Source organism: Portunus trituberculatus, chromosome 38, assembly GCF_017591435.1.
Source record: "Portunus trituberculatus isolate SZX2019 chromosome 38, ASM1759143v1, whole genome shotgun sequence".
NCBI lineage: Eukaryota > Metazoa > Arthropoda > Malacostraca > Decapoda > Portunidae > Portunus > Portunus trituberculatus.
Genome location: NC_059292.1, coordinates 24,417,633 through 24,437,841, shown reverse-complemented (window position 1 = coordinate 24,437,841; position 20,209 = coordinate 24,417,633). Strand labels below are relative to the sequence as shown.

The 20,209-nt window shown below is 36.8% G+C and overlaps 1 protein-coding gene across 2 annotated transcripts in view; it reads right to left on the bottom strand.

Annotated features, from left to right (window-relative positions):
* Nucleotides 1–6,255: 6,255 nt before the first annotated feature.
* LOC123515121 (E3 ubiquitin-protein ligase RNF103-like) overlaps nt 6,256–20,209 on the bottom strand; it is a 41,265-nt gene continuing 27,311 nt past the window's right edge. The window contains exons 7-8 of one of the 2 annotated variants that reach the window (XM_045273562.1): nt 18,382–18,507; nt 6,256–8,606 (exon numbers count right to left, since the gene is read on the bottom strand). In XM_045273562.1, the coding sequence (XP_045129497.1) occupies nt 7,245–8,606; nt 18,382–18,507 (1,488 nt within the window). In that variant the 3' untranslated portion in view covers nt 6,256–7,244. The remainder of the gene's footprint in view (nt 8,607–18,381; nt 18,508–20,209) is intronic. The other variant, XM_045273563.1, reaches the window with a different exon arrangement.

Below are 20,209 nucleotides of genomic sequence, written 5' to 3'. Positions count from 1 at the left end.
CAGGATGGGATTGAAGACAGGGTGGAAGGTGGAGTGAGTGAAAACAAGCTGAATGAATTATGAAATGCATGGAAACAAGAAGAGGAAAAAATTAAATTTTCAGAGGTAGTAAAGAGGCAAATTCAAGAAAAACAAAAGACACTGTTATACAACTAATCAAGGAGAAAGAAGATCTGGTTAGAGATAAAGTGGATAAGAGGAAATGTTTTGTGATTTTTGGGATGAAAGAAAAAATCCAAACAAGTTCATAACAGAGCGTGGAGAGAGAGAGAATATTGGCAAAAACTGTTATCAAACAGGTCCAGGACAGCACACAAGAGCTGGAGCAGGAGGTGGAGGAAGTGATTAGGTTGGGAAGATTTAGTGAAGGGGTAGGAGACCAATTAAAATGAGAATGAGATTACAGATGGTGGTGAAGGAAATTATGACAAGGAAAGAGAAGCTGGCCAATGATACTGAACATAAAGATATCTGGATAAAGAGATATAAACCCAGAGGAGAGAGAAAAAAGAGAATACTAAGAAATGAAGCTAAGGAAAAAGAACGAGAAAAGGAAGGAGATTGAGAAAAACAATTTCTACTGGAGGCTTCCGGATATCAGACTAAAGAAGTGGTATCTACAGAAGAAAGAGGAGGTTGTGGAGGAGGCAAGAAATTAAGAGTGACTTATACTCGTACTAATATAGGTGGCTTGTTATCCAGTTTGTTAAAGCTTAGCGATTATTTGGAAAAAAAAGAAAAAAAGCCAGATGTAATGTGCATCGTTGAAACTAAACTAAGAGCGGAGATCCATGTTAACTTTAAGTAGGAGGGACATAATAGCTGAAGAAGAGACAGGAAGGGTAAAGGGGGAGGAGGAGTGCTAATAATAGTTTGTGATAATATGTGTGTGGAGGATGTGCAATATGGTGAAGGCAAGATGGAAGTAATGGGAGTAACAATCAAATCAGAAGAATTGAAAAAAAGAAAAATCATAGTTACATATGTGCCACCTAAGACAAATACATGGGGAACTGAGGAACATAAAGGATATGCAAAGAGAAGTGATTAAGTGCTTAGATAATATGTTGAGAAGAGATGGAAGAATAATTTTAGTTGGAGACTTTAACTATAATAAAATAAACTGGAGAGAGATGTAAGTAATGGATAATGCTGGACAGTGGAGCAAGGAGGTGATACAGTTGACTATGGTATATACAGTGGACCAGTGGGTGGAGGAGTCAACAAGGAGGATGGGATAAGATAAAGAGATTAAATTATGCAAGAACAGATTTAGAAAAATTAAGGAACTTTTTTGCTGCCATTGAATGGAAAAACATCATGTACGAAAGTACATTACAAAGAAAATATGAAATATTCTTACAAAAATAGTATAACAGAGGAGTAAAGAAATACGAACCTTTTTATTGAGTTAAGAAACAAATACATGCTTGATACAATGCTAGATGTGCTGAAGCAAAAAAGGCAAAAGATAAAGCTTGGAAGAAACTCATAAAGCAGAGAAATGACAACAACAGACAGCAGTATAAGGATGTGAGAAATTAATATATCAGAGTAAAGACAGAGGAAGAAAAAAACTCGAGAAAGATGTGGTGTAAAAAATCAAAGACGAACCCAAGCTTTTCTACAAATTCATAAATGGCAAAATGAAGAACAAGGAAACAATAGATTAAAGGATGCAAGACATACCAAACAAAGAAGGAAATGTGTGAAATAAGGAATGAGAGCTTCAACACGGTGTTCACTGTAGAAGATTTTACAGAAACTAATAGGACATTGCATTACCAAGGATTACATCAAATCACAGTGCACAAAGAGGATATTGGAAGATTATTGGACAATTTAGATATCAGAAAAGCAATGAGGCCGGATGGTGTATCAGGCTGGGTTATAAAAGAATGTAAAGAGCAACTACTAGATCCAATTTGGGAAATAATTACAAGTTCAATAAATGAAGGAAAGTTCCACTAGAATGGAAAAGAGCCAACGTAATACCGATATAGGAGGAAAGGCAACTGAGCCATTGAATTACAGACTGGTGTCACTTACAAGCTTTATGGGAAAGTTGTGTGAAATAATTATCAAAGAAAATAGGTTGAACATCTGGAAGAAGAACAAGTCATATCAAACAGACAATTTGGGTTCAGGACAGGACAGACATGTGTGTCGAACTTATTAAGCTCCTACTCGAGGGTAATACAAGGACTGGAAAACAGAGATGGATGGGTGGACACAGTATACCTGGACATGAAAAAGGTTTTTGATAAAGTCCCTCATGGAAGACTACTTTGGAAACTAGAGAACATAGGAGGACTGCAAGGAACTTTGTTAGAATGGACAAGGGATTATTTGAAGGACAGGAGATGAGAACTGTGATCAGAGATACATACTCATCTTGGGGTAAAATAACAAGCAGAGTGCCACAAGGGTCAGTGTTAGCTCCCATTATGTTTCAGATTTACGTAAATGACATTCACAATTAGATAAACAGTTACATTAATATATTTGCTGATGATGCAAAGCTGCTAAGAGTTATCGAAATCCAGGAGGACTGTTTGCTGTTACAGGAATATATAAACAGGATCTATGAATGAAGTAAGAAGTAAAAATTGGAGTTCACTGTCAAGAAATGTCATGTAATGGAAATAGGAAAGAGGAAAAGAAGACCGATATGAAACAATCTGATGGGAGAGGAACAAATAATGAAGACTAAAGAGGAAAAAGATCTGGGAGTGATTATACATGAAAATCTGAACCCCAAAAAACACAAGATATTTGGATTAGCATATAAAATGTTGACTAATATAAGTGTGGCATTTCAATTCATGGACAAAGATATGATGAAAAAAATTATCATGAGCATGATACGTCTTAAGCTGGAATATGCAGCAGTGATGTGGTCACTGATCTATTAAAAAGATAAAAGAAGATTAGAACAGATGCAGAAGATAGCTACAAAGACGGTGCCAGAACTAAAGGAACTAACATATGAAGAAAGACTGAAGGAAATGGGACTGCCAACCTTACAAAATAGAAGATAATGAGGAGATCTAATAACAATGTATAAATAAGTAAATGGCATTGAAAAGATAGACAAGGAAGACCTGATGCTGGTGACTGAAGAAACTAAGACAAGAGGACATGTAAAGAAGATTAGGATGAGGCAGTGTGTGAAGGATATTGGAAAATACAGTTTTACACACAGAATGGTGGAAAAGTGGAATGAATTGAGTGCTGAAATTGTTACAGCACATAACGTGCATAACTTTAAGGAAAAATTGGATAAATAGAGACATGGAGACAGGACACTATGAGGTCTGCTTGAACTCTTTACAATACAACTAGGCAAATACACACAAACACACACACACACACACATGCAGGAGTAGTGTGGACCCCTCATAAAAAGAAACACATAAGGAAGTTGGAGAGACTACAAAAAATGGCTACAAGAATGGTTCCAGAATTTGAAGGGATGACATATGAGGAGAGACTAAAGGCTATGGATCTGCCAACCCTGGAACAAAGAAGGGAGAGAGATCTGATACAAGTTTATAAATTGATCAACGGAATGGACCAAGTGGATAATGAGAAACTGATCCTGAGAGAAGAATATGACATTCAAAGCACAAGATTGCATAGTAAAAAGATGAGAAAGGGAAGATGTCTGAGAGATGTTAAAAAATATAGTTTCCCACAAAGATGTGTTGAGATGTGGAACAGTTTCAGTGAAGAAGTGGTGTCAGCAACGAGTGTGCATAGTTTTAAAGAAAAATTGGATAAGTGTAGACATGGAGACAGGGTCACATGAGCATAAAGCCCAGGCCCTGTAAAACTACAACTAGATAAATACACACACACAAACACAGGCTAGAGGCAGCAGGCTGCTTATGATTGGGTATGCACCCATCCTCCTGCCAGCCCACCACCGCCTGACTCGGTTCACCTTGAGTTGCCTCTACCCAGTTTGTGTCACCCTGAGGATGATGTCATAGATATGTTATTATTTTAATTAAAAAAGATATAAAAAAAAAGCCAAAATGCCTTTTCAATTTCAAAAGGGTATATCTTTTAACTAACTAAGGGAATATAAAAAACATTCCTTGGCTGACTAAAGATAGAGAAATTTTTAAGGAATTATTTGAAAAAAAGTTGCAACATCAACACCATAAAAACAAACATTCCAAAGCACATAAATCCAATTTATCCTGAATGGAAACACTTTTGAAAATAGATACTACTTTTCAGGCCTTTTGAATTTACCTACAAGATGAAGAAGAAAAAATACATATATAAACAAAAGTTATAATCCGTCTCTTTAATGTGCCTACAAATGACTCCAAAGTTCACCTATCTAACTCAACACCAGCGCAAAACACTTTAAACATCACCAATGATTTTTTTTTAAGTAATGACATCTGGAGTAGCAGCTAAATAAATAATAAAAAAAAATAAATAAATAAATAAAGTGAGCTAACTAGGGTGAAAAAAAAAAAATAAATAAAACCAGAATCTACTGCTATTTAAGTAGAAAACTAAATATATAATACCTACTGTTATTTAAGTAGAAAACAAAATATATAATACATCTCACTTAAGCTCCAAACACACTTCACAAAACAACAAATATTTGTAGAAGCCATGAAATAGACTTCTAAGACAATATAGGGAAGTAGAGAATAATGAAAATAATATTGAAACAAGGGCAGTCAGCAGCCATCATGGTGGTGGGTGGGGCTTAGGTGGCATGGCGGCTCTGGCAGGCTCGGCTGAGTCATAAGTTACTTTTTTCCCTTCATCATAACGCTTAGGTGGCATGGCGGCTCTGGCAGGCTCGGCTGAGTCATAAGTTACTTTTTTCCCTTCATCATAACAAAATCAGACAATGGTGGACATATTTCACTGGCAGCAAATATGAAATGCTACAGCTCTATTTGGTGACATGTTTATCTCACAATAAGTGAGAAGTGAAGTAGATTATGACAACTATGAGCAACCTGCTAACATCCCAACTTGACATAACACACACCCATCCTGTAACATTATTAAGGTAAATGACATCAGGTATTTCCCACACTCAAACGTGTGTGTGTGTGTGTGTGTGTGTGTGTGTGTGTGTGTGTGTGTGTGTGTGTGTGTGTGTGCACCACAATCCCTACAACATTAATCAAGGAATCTGAAACAAGCCAGGCCTGTCACACTACAGATTTTGGGGAGCCATACATGCGAACACAAACTGTTTGGGCTTCAATCTTCATGATGTAGCAGTAACAGTACAGTAATGGTATTAACAATGTTAACAAATGCTCACAATCATTGTAGCGTACACACTGAATACTGAGCAGCCTGAGCTCCTCAGCCAGGGGCGGCCCAGACTGCCAGTTCCTGCCTCAGTCTGTCATTGACCACAAACACAGAGCATGTTGATTACTGGTGAAAAAAACAGCATGATGTCACTACACTTTATGGAGTGAGGAGCTGCAGGTGCATTGCCCTACCTGCCTACACTGTCATTACTAAGTAATTTACGTAATTTGTGATGTTTATTTTCATAAAAACAGAGTTCAAGAATAGAAAAATTTCCCTCTCTCTTTCTCTCTTATATTGTTTTCTTTCCTAAGTGTAAGATTTGATTGCCTCATCAAACAGTCTTTCAACCTGTTTTAGGACTAAGTGAGCAAGGTATGGGCAGCTCAGTATTTCCCCAACTTTCTTACATGACCTTCTTTTCTTTAATATAAATGTATCCCCACCACTTTTTTGTTCTTTTTATATATAATTACATTTTGTATCTAGGCACTGGTTAGGAAAATAAGGATCTTTGTATAGTACAAAACAAATGTAACAGATAAAACAGAGACATAAGACATTTTAACAAACAAAACAAAAAAAAACTTATTAGAAATGTGAGAGAGAGAGAGAGAGAGAGAGAGAGAGAGAGAGAGAGAGAGAGAGAGAGAGAGAGAGAGAGAGAGAGAGAGAGAGAGAGAGAGAGAGACTATAGAAATAATATGAATGCAAAGATAGGGATAAAAGGACAAGACAATATTGGAGAATTTGGGATGACAATGGAATGAGCTAAGTACAAGGAACCAAAAGTTTCAGTGGCAAAGAGATATATGGCTTGTGTGAAAGCATTAAATTGTAATTACAACTACTCACACAAAGGAAAGGAAAGCTTGTATTCTATGGACAAAACACACTCATAGTAATAAGTAACTGACTTTTCAACATCAGGTGGAATAAAACATTCCACAGGGTCAATATCACATAGTTTCACAAGAACAAGTGCCAACATATGTTACTTTATTTTATTCCACATTCAAAATATCAATGTTACAGATCACATAAAAGTTAACACTATTCATAATACTTCACTTGGCTTGCTGCCACTCACGGACTAGGAAAACAGACCTTCTGGCATTTGTTATTTGTACACCAGACATATACAGGTGTCTGATTACACACTATTATTATCTTTGGCCAATTAAAAAAAGATGCATGCTTGAATTGAATAATGTGTGTACCCTTCTTAAACTTGTGATTCACTGGCTGCAGACATCTATTTACTTTCTAATCCTAATAAATTCATTGTTACACGTTACTAAGAAATTCAAGAGTAAACAGTACTTAATGTTGCTGTGAAATTAAAGCTGATGGTAGTGTGAGTCAAGTGTGAGCATTTTGTACATCATGACCTCTGCTCTGACTGCCAAAGGACTAAAGTGGCAATCCCTGGCAACACTCATGGTGCCTCTCCTCCACAATTAAAACAAACACATCAGCTCTTAATCCTAACAACACACATTAGTCATTATGAGTGTCACCTGAATATCAGCTCATTGCCAGTTAGATAAATTAACTTGTTAATGGTTTTAACTATTGCTAATCAGCACTAATTTAAAACTTTTCTTCAAATCATTGTCTTCTACAAATTTTGTTATTTTATTTGTTAACATGGAGACCTTTGTTATTTATTCACTTATCAAATGTTAGAGTTAGTACACACATTTTCTAAACCAAGTTGTGAACAAGCATTTTTGGCAGTTATAAAGCTTTTATAACCCACATTGATCACCTTTTTTTTTTCATCACAGCTTAAAAATAAGTACAAGTAAATATTACATTGCATAATCACCCACAATATTTTGCTGCAAGACCAATACTTAGAATCAGCTGCCGGAGGCTGTATTACTAACACCACATACATCAGGGTGGAATCTTACAGGAGGAAAGAGCATCCACTATTCCTGGTGTTCCCGTGCAGACACAGACATATATTTAGCTTTGTATGAGGGCCAGCGGCATGTCGGGCAATGGTGGTTGTCCTTGAGTAACCATTCAGTAATACATGCATGGTGATAATTGTGTCCACACGGCAACCCACACAACACTGCTGCCCATCCATACCGTCCTAGGCAGATGGCACAGATGCGACTCTCAATGGCATGTGGAGGTGCACTCCATTTGAGCTCTGTTAAACGTTGGGGTGAGAGGAGCCAACTTGGGCCTTTGCTTCTCCCCTGCCTTGCACCATTCACTGGTGTTGGCTGCTTCTGCCGCGTCTTGCAACAGTTCTCATATACCCTCTGAAGCTTTTCATGTGTGGCAGCACTGTGGTCTGTTTGCTCCATGGCACGCCGCCGCAAGTGTCGACGCTCAAGTTTTCGCTTGAGAATGGCACAACGGTGGCACACGTGAACCTCCTTCACAGAAGCCCACAGTGAGCACAGGCGGCACTCTTCATCATGGCAACAAGTGTGTGAGTCCAGCAGGGTATCACTTTCATTTTCACTCACACTATCCACATCTGTCTCACTTTCTGATTTGAGATCATCTTCATTTCCCCACCCATCGTACCTCCACATGGGCAGCTCTTTCATGTAGTCTGTGGGAATGACTGGATGAAGCCACAAATCAGGTGTGGCTAGTCGCTCAATTAAGCGTTCCATGCCTTCCTCCAGCCCTAGGTCTTGTGAAGGACGTGGCCGTGACAGTGAGGTCATTGGACGGAAGAGAACATCCACTAAGTAATTATCCACAGGGAAGGAGCTCCACCAACCACCGTCAGGCTCTTCATGCTCTGTGTTCCGCCTCCCTAGAAGGTTCCTCCAAGCTAAGATGATGAAACCAAACATTGCTGCTGACACCCAGAAGATGGCAGGGTGGCTCTGAACCATGAGCCAGTGGTAGCGCATGAAGGAGGACACACGTGTAGCACTAAAAGCAGTGGCCAACCAGGCAGTGGAGGGCAATGCAGCTCTAACAGAAGCAGGCCGAAGCAAAGCGGTGACGGCCAACCACAACAGCATTACCCCAGCATTGTTGAAGGCAGCTCTTGTGAAGCTGGCACCTACATGACGCCATACTCGCACTCGTCCATCCAAAAAATAAAAGAAGTCAGCAGCAGCCAGCAAGTTTGCAACTGCCAGAGATACCAGGAATGCATCATTCAAGTGTGGCTGCAGGGCACAGATGTAAAGGCTGAGTGCTGGCCGTGTGAGTGTTTCTCCTCTCTGGGCCCCATAGGGGGCCATGCCATCAGAGGTGACTGTAATCAGGCTGGGCACACCACTGATTCCTGATCGCTTTAGTAGCCGAGAAACCTGCAACAAAAGACAAGGGGGCTCAAGTTGCTTTTGACTTAAATTTTAAAATCTTTTATAGATCTTACTCAGGCAATATGCATGTACAGGTAACTCTTGATTTATGTGTGTTTAATTTACACATTTTTGTTGATACGTGACCGAAAAAATATTGTAATTAATTAAATTTGCGTGATCGGTTTGCTTATACACAATTTGGCCCAACTGCATATTCAAACTGACTGCCAGACACAATTTCAAACTGCGCGCCAGAGAGTGGACAGTGATGGCAAGTGCTTGTGAGGGGTGAAGACATTGGCATCCTGCGTTTATTTTTTTACTAGTGTTTACTTTTATAACGTGGGGTTATTTTTGATAAGTGGATTTTTGATAAAGTGGAAAAGCTCAGAGGAAGATGGTGACTGACTGTGGTGTGAGTGGTGAAGGCAGTGATGCAATGAGTGTTGTGTTTACATATTCTTTGTTTTGTTGTTTTCTCTTATTATTTTTTGCTTTCTCTTATTATTTCCTGCTTTTCCCTTTACTTTAAATACACTTCTAGTATTTAGAATGGTAAATAATAAAAACATGTTAATTTAGCCAAATAAATAGAGTATTTTGTACAAATTTTTTTGGACCACATCCTGCATCTCCCCTATTATCTATTGTTTCTTATGAGAATTACAAATTTGTTTTACGCGAATTTTGATATACGCAATACCTCTTGGAACGCATCTATCGTGTAAATTGAGAGTTACCTTTACTGTATATCAACCTTCTTTGTTGTAAACCAAACAAATGTGGTCAAACTATTTAGATGTGCACAGACAATGGGAATATTGGTCTTCTTGTGTAATTGTGAAAAACTAACCAAGTCCTGCTAAAAAAAAAAAAAAAAAAAAAACACCTGTGAATGCTTAGGGGTACATGTAAGAGACTTAAATGTGAAATATACAATTAAACCCTTCCTGGTGGAGGATCTATATATAGATGTTTTGAAATTAGAACTCTTTGTTGGATTGTCTGTATAGACAATTGTTCAGATTTTACCACACTAAGTCTATATATAGACTATTCCTTACAAGTAATAAAATTAATAAAATAAATAATTAGTATTTCTTCTTTGAAATACCTAAACACTTGCCAATATTGCCTCTCAAGGCTGGTCACTGCTTGTGCTTTGTTGGTGGTATATGTGCTACACATAGAAAATAATATTGGGAATCTTTTTTTTATTTCTCATTATTAGTCCATCGTGTCAAAGAGAAAGAACTGTACCACACACCATTAGCATTGCCTAAAAATGAGCATCCACAAAGCATGTATGTAAAAATTAAGAAGCAAAAAGAGAAGTAAATTACATCCAGGTCACAAGTCCTGGATGTGAGTACCTCCAAACATTCATAGAAATGTACTGACATACATTATCGTCAATCAAACATAAATAACTTTTGCATGTAGAATCAACTGTTTATTCAGTTTTGTGGCAGAGTCTATATATAGATGTCACTCTGGATTTGCCCATTTGTGGGTAAACTATATATTGATGTATGGATGAAAGTTCACAGAATCTATATATAGACAATTTTCTATTTGGTAGTACATACACTCATCTGCCCTGCAGCTGGGAAAAGGTTAATAATTATCATTAGATTTGTCAAGTCTGAGTGAGGACACTGAAAAAAGCACGAAAATAAACTTTTTGGCAAAAGGAAAAGAAAACGTTTGGGTGAAAAATGTGAGGCCCTGAGAATGATATATATATATATATATATATATATATATATATATATATATATATATATATATATATATATATATATATATATATATATATATATATATATATATATATATATATATATATATATATATATATATATATATATATATATATATATATATATATATATATATATATATATATATATATATATATATATATATATATATATATATATGTATATATATATATATATATATATATATATATATATATATATATATATATATATATATATATATATATATATATATATATATATATATATATATATATATATATATATATATATATATATATATATATATATATATATATATATATATATATATATATATATATATATATATATATATATATATATATATATATATATATATATATATATATATATATATATATATATATATATATATATATATATATATATATATATATATATATATATATTTACAATGGTACCTTGAGATACGAGTTTAATTCATTCTGTGACGGAGGTCGTATCTCAAAACAGTTTTTCCCATTGAAATGCATTGAAATGCCATTAATCCATTCCACCCTTCCCCAAAAGAGCACCCCTATTTTTTTTTTATGTGTTTTCAGATAAGGAACTGGTATTTATAAATAATAATCATTGCTTAGAAACAAAATAAAACATAACAAAAGATAATATAAATAGATAAACTACTCTTATAAAGTATATTTATCTCGTAGAATGCATTCCACAAGATGTTACTGCATTCCCAACCCTCACTTTGGACTGTCAATCAGCTGGAGTGTACAAATATAGCCACCCACAGAAGAGAGAGAGAGAGAGAGAGAGAGAGAGAGAGAGAGAGAGAGAGAGAGAGAGAGAGAGAGAGAGAGAGAGAGAGAGAGAGAGAGAGAGAGAGAGAGAGAGAGGAGGGAAAGGGGGGGAGCACAGTCTTGCCTGTAGAGGTTTGTTCACATTGTTCACCCCTCCTCTGTGATAAGTGTTGGTGGAGGAGGTACAGGGAGATAGGAGAGATATGTTTTTGCCTTTTCAGTTATGTACAAATGCATGCTTTATCAATGCATGAAAATATATGAAATAACAGCAAAAGTTCATTTATTGTTCTTACCTTGGAGACAGATGTTTTTGGCTAATGGTAGTACATAGTGGAAGAGGAGGAGGGAAGGAGGAAAGAATGCAGGCACCATTCACACATCATTTACAAATACTGTACGTACAGTAATACAGTAAGTTGGTGCGTAATAACGACGATAATATATGTTACTATGTACGTACAGAACTGTACATGCATTGCTCGTATACATATACAGTAACGTCTTCATAAGTCAAATCTCTTAAGTCAGGCACCATTTTCGTTGCAGCCCTCGCATATGTTTAGCCTACAAAAATGTTTATAAGAGTGTGGGGAAGGGTAATACAGTAGAGGGAATAGTTGATAAGCATGTGGGGAAGGTTTATACAGTGGCAAGAAAGGTTGATAATAGTGCCTTCCCTTAATGAGGCATCAATTACTTCACAAACTTTTTCTGCCAATTGGGAGGTTTAAAAATGTTTAAAATGTTATGTATGTAGAAAGTATATATAGTATACTCCATTTACTTCTAAACTTTCAATACTTTCTCTATTTTTGATGTTGTTGTTCACATGTCTGTAAAAAGCCTTGGTTGGTCTTTACATTTATCAATTATATCCTTTTCTTGTTTCTTTCTTTCTTCTCTTCTAATCAACACATATTCATTTCTTGCTCTTTTGTAACTTTCCCACTGCTTAATCCGCACTACTTGGCAGATTTTCACCTTTCGTGGGTGGTTAAAGAATGCATAATTCCATCTTCCCACTTTATATTCTTCATTTCTTCATCCCCACAAACTGCATGATCACTCTTTGCTAAAGGGCACTCCACCCTCATCTCCTCAATGACCATTGGCTCTGTACTAAAGACCAAGTCCAGTCTTGACGATGCTCCCTCTCCTCCAAACCTAGTATCTTCTTTGACCCACTGAGTTAACACATTTTCCATTGCCAGTGTCAATAGTGTATTTCCCCATGTTGTCTCTGATCCTTCCATTGACCAGTCCTCCCAACACACCTCTTTACAATTAAAATCTCCCATCATTATAGTTCGTTCACAGCCACCCAACATTTCTTCCAGACATGTTCCTGTATCACTTATCATTTCTTCATATTCCTGTACTGACCATGCATTTGTCTTAGGTGGTACGTACACCACTATGTAGTGCCTCTTTTTTCCTTCATTAGTTTCTGCTCTGATCTTTAGCACTTCTGCCTTTCCCATACCTTTTTCACTTGATCCACCTTTATATCTTTTTAACCAGCAACATCACTCCTCCTCCCATCTTACCTACTCTATTTCTTTTCCAAACGTTATATTTCCTTCTCCAACCTTCATCAGGTCTTCTCCCTCTCTCAGTTTTGTTTCAGTAAGACCCACAATGTGTGTGTGTGTGTGTGTGTGTGTGTGTGTGTGTGTGTGTGTGTATATATATATATATATATATATATATATATATATATATATATATATATATATATATATATATATATATATATATATATATATATATATATATATATATATATATATATATATATATATATATATATATATATATATATATATATATATATATATATATATATATATATATATATATATATATATATATATATAAAATACTCCTGCTACTCCTGAGTTTCTTTCCATCACCCACCAACCCACCTGTTCCACATTGTTACAATATATATATATATATATATATATATATATATATATATATATATATATATATATATATATATATATATATATATATATATATATATATATATATATATATATATATATATATATATATATATATATATATATATATTTTTTTTATATATATATATATATATATATATATATATATATATATATATATATATATATATATATATACAGGCAACCTCCATTTAACGAAGGGGTTATGTTCCTAAAAAACACTTTGTTAAGCGAAACTTCGTTAAGCGAACCGATTATAACAAGTATAACCCCTGATTTGAACTTCCATTAAGAGTAAGCAAAGTGAGAGTGCATCATAGTACAGTAAAAGGTTTAATGAAAGTAAAAATTATGAAGTTAAATATTTAGGTAGTTTAATTTAAGTCATTATAATGTACACTAATGTATGTATGTACGCAACTTTATAATGTTGATGATCTTAACTTTATGAAGGGAGGGAGAGTGAAACGGGAAATACACTAACCGGCAACCTGTGGAATGTAAACAAAGTGCGCATCATGGTACTGCATACAAAACTTATGTACCACATTTCCACAAGGCTTTCCATTTTATCCATTGTAGAGTCACGAGTTCTGGTGGTTCTTTTAGCTTGCAAGGAAGGTGAGGTCTCACTAGCCTTCTTAATAGAGTATCTTGACTTGAAAATAGTAGACAGTAGATGGAGTCAAGCCATGGTGGGAAGCAATGTTAATAGTTTTCTGGCCTCTCTCTTGTTTGTGAATAATACCCAGCTTCACTTTGAGAGTAAGACACTTCCTGGTCTTCTTAGGAACGTTAGGCCACATTGCAGGGTGTTTTGGTGGTAAGTTGAACTAAGGAAGATGAGCTGCTGGTGACGCTGTTATGTTTTGACTGGGCAGTGAGTGGTGCATGTGATCTTGATCTTGATGCTACAGGTGACACAGAATTTCTTCTGAGTCAGGCCTTTGTATCGGCAGAGTCTGTGTTGTCCACGAGAGGCTTGATCTTGATCTTTATTCTATAGGTGTCTCAGGATTTCTCCTGAGGCGGGCCTTAGTACCAGCAGCTCCTGGTGTATTCAAAAGCCTGTCAGCTTGCATGATACAGTGGGGCTTTCAAATTTGGAAAAAAATTACCTGGATAAAACTTCGTTGAAACGAGTTTTGTGTTCGTTAAACGAGCAGATGGTAGTAAAATGAAACCTTCGTTATAGCGAAATTTCGTTATGTGAACCTTCATTAAACAGGGTTGCCTGTATATATATATATATATATATATATATATATATATATATATATATATATATATATATATATATATATATATATATATATATATATATATATATATATATATATATATATATATATATATATATATATACAGGCAAACCCAGTTTAACGAAGGTTCACACAACGAAATTTCGCTACAATGAAGGTTTCATTTTACTACCATCTGCTCGTTTAACGAACACCAAACTCGCTTTAACAAAGTTTTATCCAGGTAATTTTTTCCAAGTTTGAAAGCCCCGCCGTATCACGAAAGCCGATAAGCGTTTTAATACACTAGCAGCCGCAAATACTAAGGCCTCCCTCAGGAGAAATCCTGAGAAACCTGTAGAATCAAGATCAAGATCAAGATCAAGCCTCTCGTGGACAACACATGCACCATTCACTCCCATAACAGCTTCAGCAGCAGCTCATCTTCACTCGCTCAACTTATCACCAAAACGCCCTGCAATGTGGTCTAGCGTTCCTAAGAAGACCAGGAAGTCTCTTACTCTCGAAGTGAAACTGGATATTATTCACAGTCACGAGAGAGGCGAGAAAACTATAGCATTGCTGGCCACCATCTTGACTCCATATACTGTCTCTAATATTTTCAAGTTAGCAGACTCTATTAAGAAAGCTCATGAGACTATCTTCCTTGCAAGCTAAAAGAACCACCTGAATTCGTGACTCTACAATGGATAAAATGGAAAGCCTTGTGGAAATGTGGTACATAAGTTTTGTAAGCTGTACCATGATGCGCCCTTTCTTTACATTCCACAGGTTGCCGGTTAGTGTCTTTCCCGCTTCACTCTCCCTCCCTTCATAAATTTAAGATCATCAACATTATAAAGTTACGTACATACATACATTAGTGTACATTATAATGACTTAGATTAAACTGCCTAAATGTTAAACTTCATAATTTTTACTTTCATTAAACCTTTCACTGTACTATGATGTACTCTCACTTTGCTTACTCTCAATGGAAGTTCAAGTCAGGGGTAAAACTTGTTATAATCGGTTAAAGAAGTTTTTAACAAGTGTGTTTAGGAACGTAACCCTTCGTTAAGTGGGGGTTGCCTATATATATATATATATATATATATATATATATATATATATATATATATATATATATATATATATATATATATATAGTATGAACGGTCATCTCGCGTAATATAGTTTCGCGAATTTAGCATCTCGCGCCTACTTCAAATTTCCCGCCTTCTGCCATCTAGCGGTGGTAAATGAACATCTCACGCATGCGCATAGGCTGGCGCGCCAGTTTAATGGTTGGCTTGGGTCGGTCACATCAGGGCAGAAGCTGGGTCAACAACAATTTTGCGATTTTGTTGTGTTGTGGTGCATATTTACTTTTGTTGTTAAAGTGAAAACATTCTAGTGGCAGTACAATAACTTGAAATAACAAGGAACATGAGTTCTGTAAGTGGTAGTGGCGGAAATCGTGGTGGAAACTCTGGTGAAAAACGTGGTGGACGTGAGAAGCGTGAATATCGAAAGGGAGTGAAGCTCAGAAAATATACTCTCCAGGAAAAGAAAGAAATGGTTCAGATGATGAACAATGGTGCAAGAACATGTGACATAATGCGTAAGTTTAACTGTCCTGAATCAACAGTACGATCAGTGCGCAAAAATAAAGAAAACTTGGCTGCTTCCGTGAAGGTGTTTTCTCGGTTTCCCTCAGCACGCACACTGGCTGATACTTCACAGCGCAACAGATTGCTTGCAATCATGGAACATTACCTAAATGAATGGGTAATCAGAAGGGATCGAGAGAAGGGTGATCTTTCTGGCCCTGCAATAAGATCACAAGCACGGCTGTACTTTGATTCAGTGTGCCGTAAGAAAAATGTTAACCCTCCACCCCATTTTGCGGCTTCTGTAGGCTGGCTAGCAGCATTTAAGAAAAGATATGAAGTTAAGTATGCCCTGAAGCATGGTGAAAGCAGATCAGCAGATGAGGAAGCAGCCAGAACTTACCCAGAGATTTTTCAACGTCTTGTGACTGAAGGCGGTTACAGCCGTGACCAGATTTTTAACTGTGATGAAACTGGGATTTACTGGAAGCGGGCACCAAAATCAACCCTCATCGCCAAGAATGAAAGACAAGCTAGGGGTGTGAAGCCTTCCAAGGACCGCATTACTGTTTTATTCACAGCTAATGCAAGTGGCGACTGTTTGATGAAGCCCCAAGTCATCTATCGCTCTGCTAAGCCTAGAGCATACAGGAATTGCAATATGAACCAGCTTAATGTTTATTGGGCCAGTAATAAGAAGGCTTGGGTCACGTCGGCACTGTGCACTGACTGGTTCGACAATCATTTTGTCCCTGATGCCCAGAGTTATTGCAAGAGGAAGAATTTAGATTTCAAGGTGCTGCTATGTATGGATAATGCTCCGGGGCATGGTAAACTCCTAATAGGGCATCATCCTAATGTAAAAGTTGTCTTCCTCCCGCCTAATACAACATCACTTCTACAGCCTCTTGATAAAGAGTTCATCTGCAACGTCAAGCTCTTTTATTATCAGTCTCTCTATGATGACATGCGTGTCAAGACTGACTCGCTACAAGAACTAGAGAGGATTGAGGCTGAGCTAAGTGTATGTGACCAGGATGAGCCCGATGAACCGATCGCCAGCACCAGTTCAGACCCACCACCATCTCAGACCCGAGAAGTGTTAACTGTGAACCAGTTTTTGAAAAACTACAACATTAAGAATGCTGTTGACCGCATTGTGAAGGCCTGGCAGAAAATAAACAAAGCTACAGTGTTACACGCTTGGAAGTTTTTGTTAGGTGAGGTCGGAACAGCTGTGCATGGGTGCCAGCAGGAAGCCACCACACTCTCTCGCAGACTGTAGAAGCTGCACGTCTGATCCCTGCACCTGGCTTTTCGGCTGTGGAGGCCAGTGACTTGCAAGAAATTATTGGTATCCATCAAGAGGAGGCTACTATTGAGATGCTTGAGGAAGATGAAGCTCAAAATGATCCTGAAGAGGATGGACAGCAGGAGCAAAATGTTCAGTCAGGCAAACCGACAACTAGGCAACTGACGGAGATTCTCACCACCTTCTCACGGCTGACTGAACAACTGGAGGAATATGACAGGCGCCCATATCCACGCAGCATATTACAGCCATCTCTTGATCAAGTGATGAACATTTATAAAGACCTCTACATGTCTCGTGTTAATGCTCGCCACCAGTCACTGATCACAGGATACTTCAGTCAATCACAGGCTGCCAATGCTCTGGCTAACATAACAGCTGAACCAGGTGAAGATGAAGAGGATGTCGACGACCTGCTGGGCCTTTTACAAGAAGATGACATCGCTCTGGATTTTGATGGCTTTGAAGCTGAGGTTGCACTCAGTGCTGGGGGTGATGCACAAACAGTGGAGGAGGGAGCAAGTAGCCAGTAGTCACGGCTCCCCACCACTACCACGCCAAGCCACTCGCCAGTCACAGACTCTCGTAACGTATACAATGGATAAAATGGAAAGCCTTGTGGATATGTGGTACATAAGTTTTGTATGCAGTACCATGATGCGCACTTTGTTTATATTCCACAGGTTGCCGGTTAGTGTCTTTCCCGTTTCACTCTTCCTCCCTTCATAAAGTTAAGATCATCAACATTATAAAGTTACATACATACATACATTAGTGTACATTATAATGACTTAAATTAAACTAGCTAATGTTTAACTTCATAATTTTTACTTTCATTAAACCTTTTACTGTTCTATGATGCACTCTCGCTTTGCTTACTCTCAATGAAAGTTCAAATCAGGGGTTAAACTTGTTATAATCGATTCGCTTAACGAAGTTTCGCTTAACGAAGTGTGTTTTAGGAACGTAACCCCTTCGTTAAACGGGGGTTGCCTGTACTATAAAGCTTGAAGAGACTTAGTATTCTGAACCAGTAAAACAAAACTATAAACGCAATGCCACCTTACCTGCTCTTTCTCTTCCTTCTTTACAGTGAAGGATGCCAGTTTGATGCGTGTTGAGAAGCGCAGGCCCAAAGCAGCAATCAGCAGTGGGGGATTCAGGAGCTCTGAGATGTACACCATGTGAGGAATCTGGTGAAGTGGTGGAGGAACTTTCAGTTTCAAAGACAATAACAACTTCTCCAGATATAAAAGGCAAACCTTTCATGCAGATAATCATTTGGAGAACCAAATGTCAGCATCTTTCTGTAATTTCTGATTGGAACAGAGGAAACTTTAGTGTTATTCAGTGCCTCAAAAGCTCAGTTCTACCAAATATTACATATAACCTTTCCAAATAACTATCACCTCTTGTTAACTGACACTGAACTGTCCCCCATCTTCTACATTGAACATCCTTGGAGTTCTTTACTAATAATTTAGAATGGGAACTTTGCCACTCCCTAGGTAAAACAACTTCCATGAACTTAGGTACTCTGAGCTGTCTGTCAATTTTCACTCTCTTCCCACTATTAATGCTGTGTTTGTGTAAGGGGGATAGGTAACCATATATATATATATATATATATATATATATATATATATATATATATATATATATATATATATATATATATATATATATATATATAATGGGAACACAGTTTCATTTAGAAACTTTTATCATTGTTAGATGACCTTGTCTGGAGGATGAGTCACCATCCATGAAAATGTCTTTTGTAACTTTTCTCCTGGTGTGATTCCTGTAAATCCACTAATGGAGTGCTGTGGTTCACTAACACTTGCACTCTCACCAGATTCCTTATTTTCATCACTACTAAGCCTCTCTGGTGTCATTGTAAGTTTCTAAATTAAAAAACTACCCGCAGAACGCAGAAGATTGTTGTTATCTCAAGACTGCGGTAGGATTAGTGATGCGCACCACCATCTGGTATACCGGTATTACAGTAATACAGCATCAAAACAGTACAGTGGCGGCTGTGAGAAGGGAGATGACAGAGCTTTGTATACAGCCAAATTTGCGGCCGTTTGATTTCCAGATATTTTCACCGCTAATAAGCCTTTGGTGTTAATGTAAGTTTATAAATAAAAAACTGTAAATAAAATGTAGGAAAATGTTATTCTGATGACTGCAGCAACACAAGTCACAACTGGCAGAGGGGGAAAGGGGACACCAGGGAGCCTTTATTTACAACCACGGGTGTGGACGTTCGACTATCAGGTATATTTTTTAGTATTAAATCGAACTTTTGCGTTCGAGTATTTAGATGTTTGAGTATTGAGTCTCCACTGTATATATATTTTGAATTTTCCAAATAAATTTTGAATTAATATGACCCAAACATCAATAGAAAGATTCAGTCCCAAAAGGTTTACTTTAATTCTCAAATGGTTAAGGTAAAATACTGTGAAGGAACTTTTCCCATACAATTTTCTACATAATTTTTATATATGCAATAACCAATCCACTTCAGAAAAAAAAAATTTTCCATTAATTTGAAAATTGTATTACATAATTTCAATGAAAATGTCAAATTTACTCTAGTACATTTGTATTGCTTTCAATTACAAATAGTTTACAAAAAGAATCATTAAAATTGGTCAGAAGATAAGAGAGAAATCTTAACTTGAATGTTGATATCTTAACAAATGAGAAAACGGCAACTAAAGGTGAATGCTGTCACATCAATGACCCCATGGAGTGTAGTCAAGGTCCATCTGAAAGATCCTATTCCCCATTTTCTTTCTTAATGGCATGTCCATTGTTGTATTCTTCTGTTCCAAGTACTTCTGCACTATGGAAGTAAGTGGAACTCCAACATTTGTATTTATA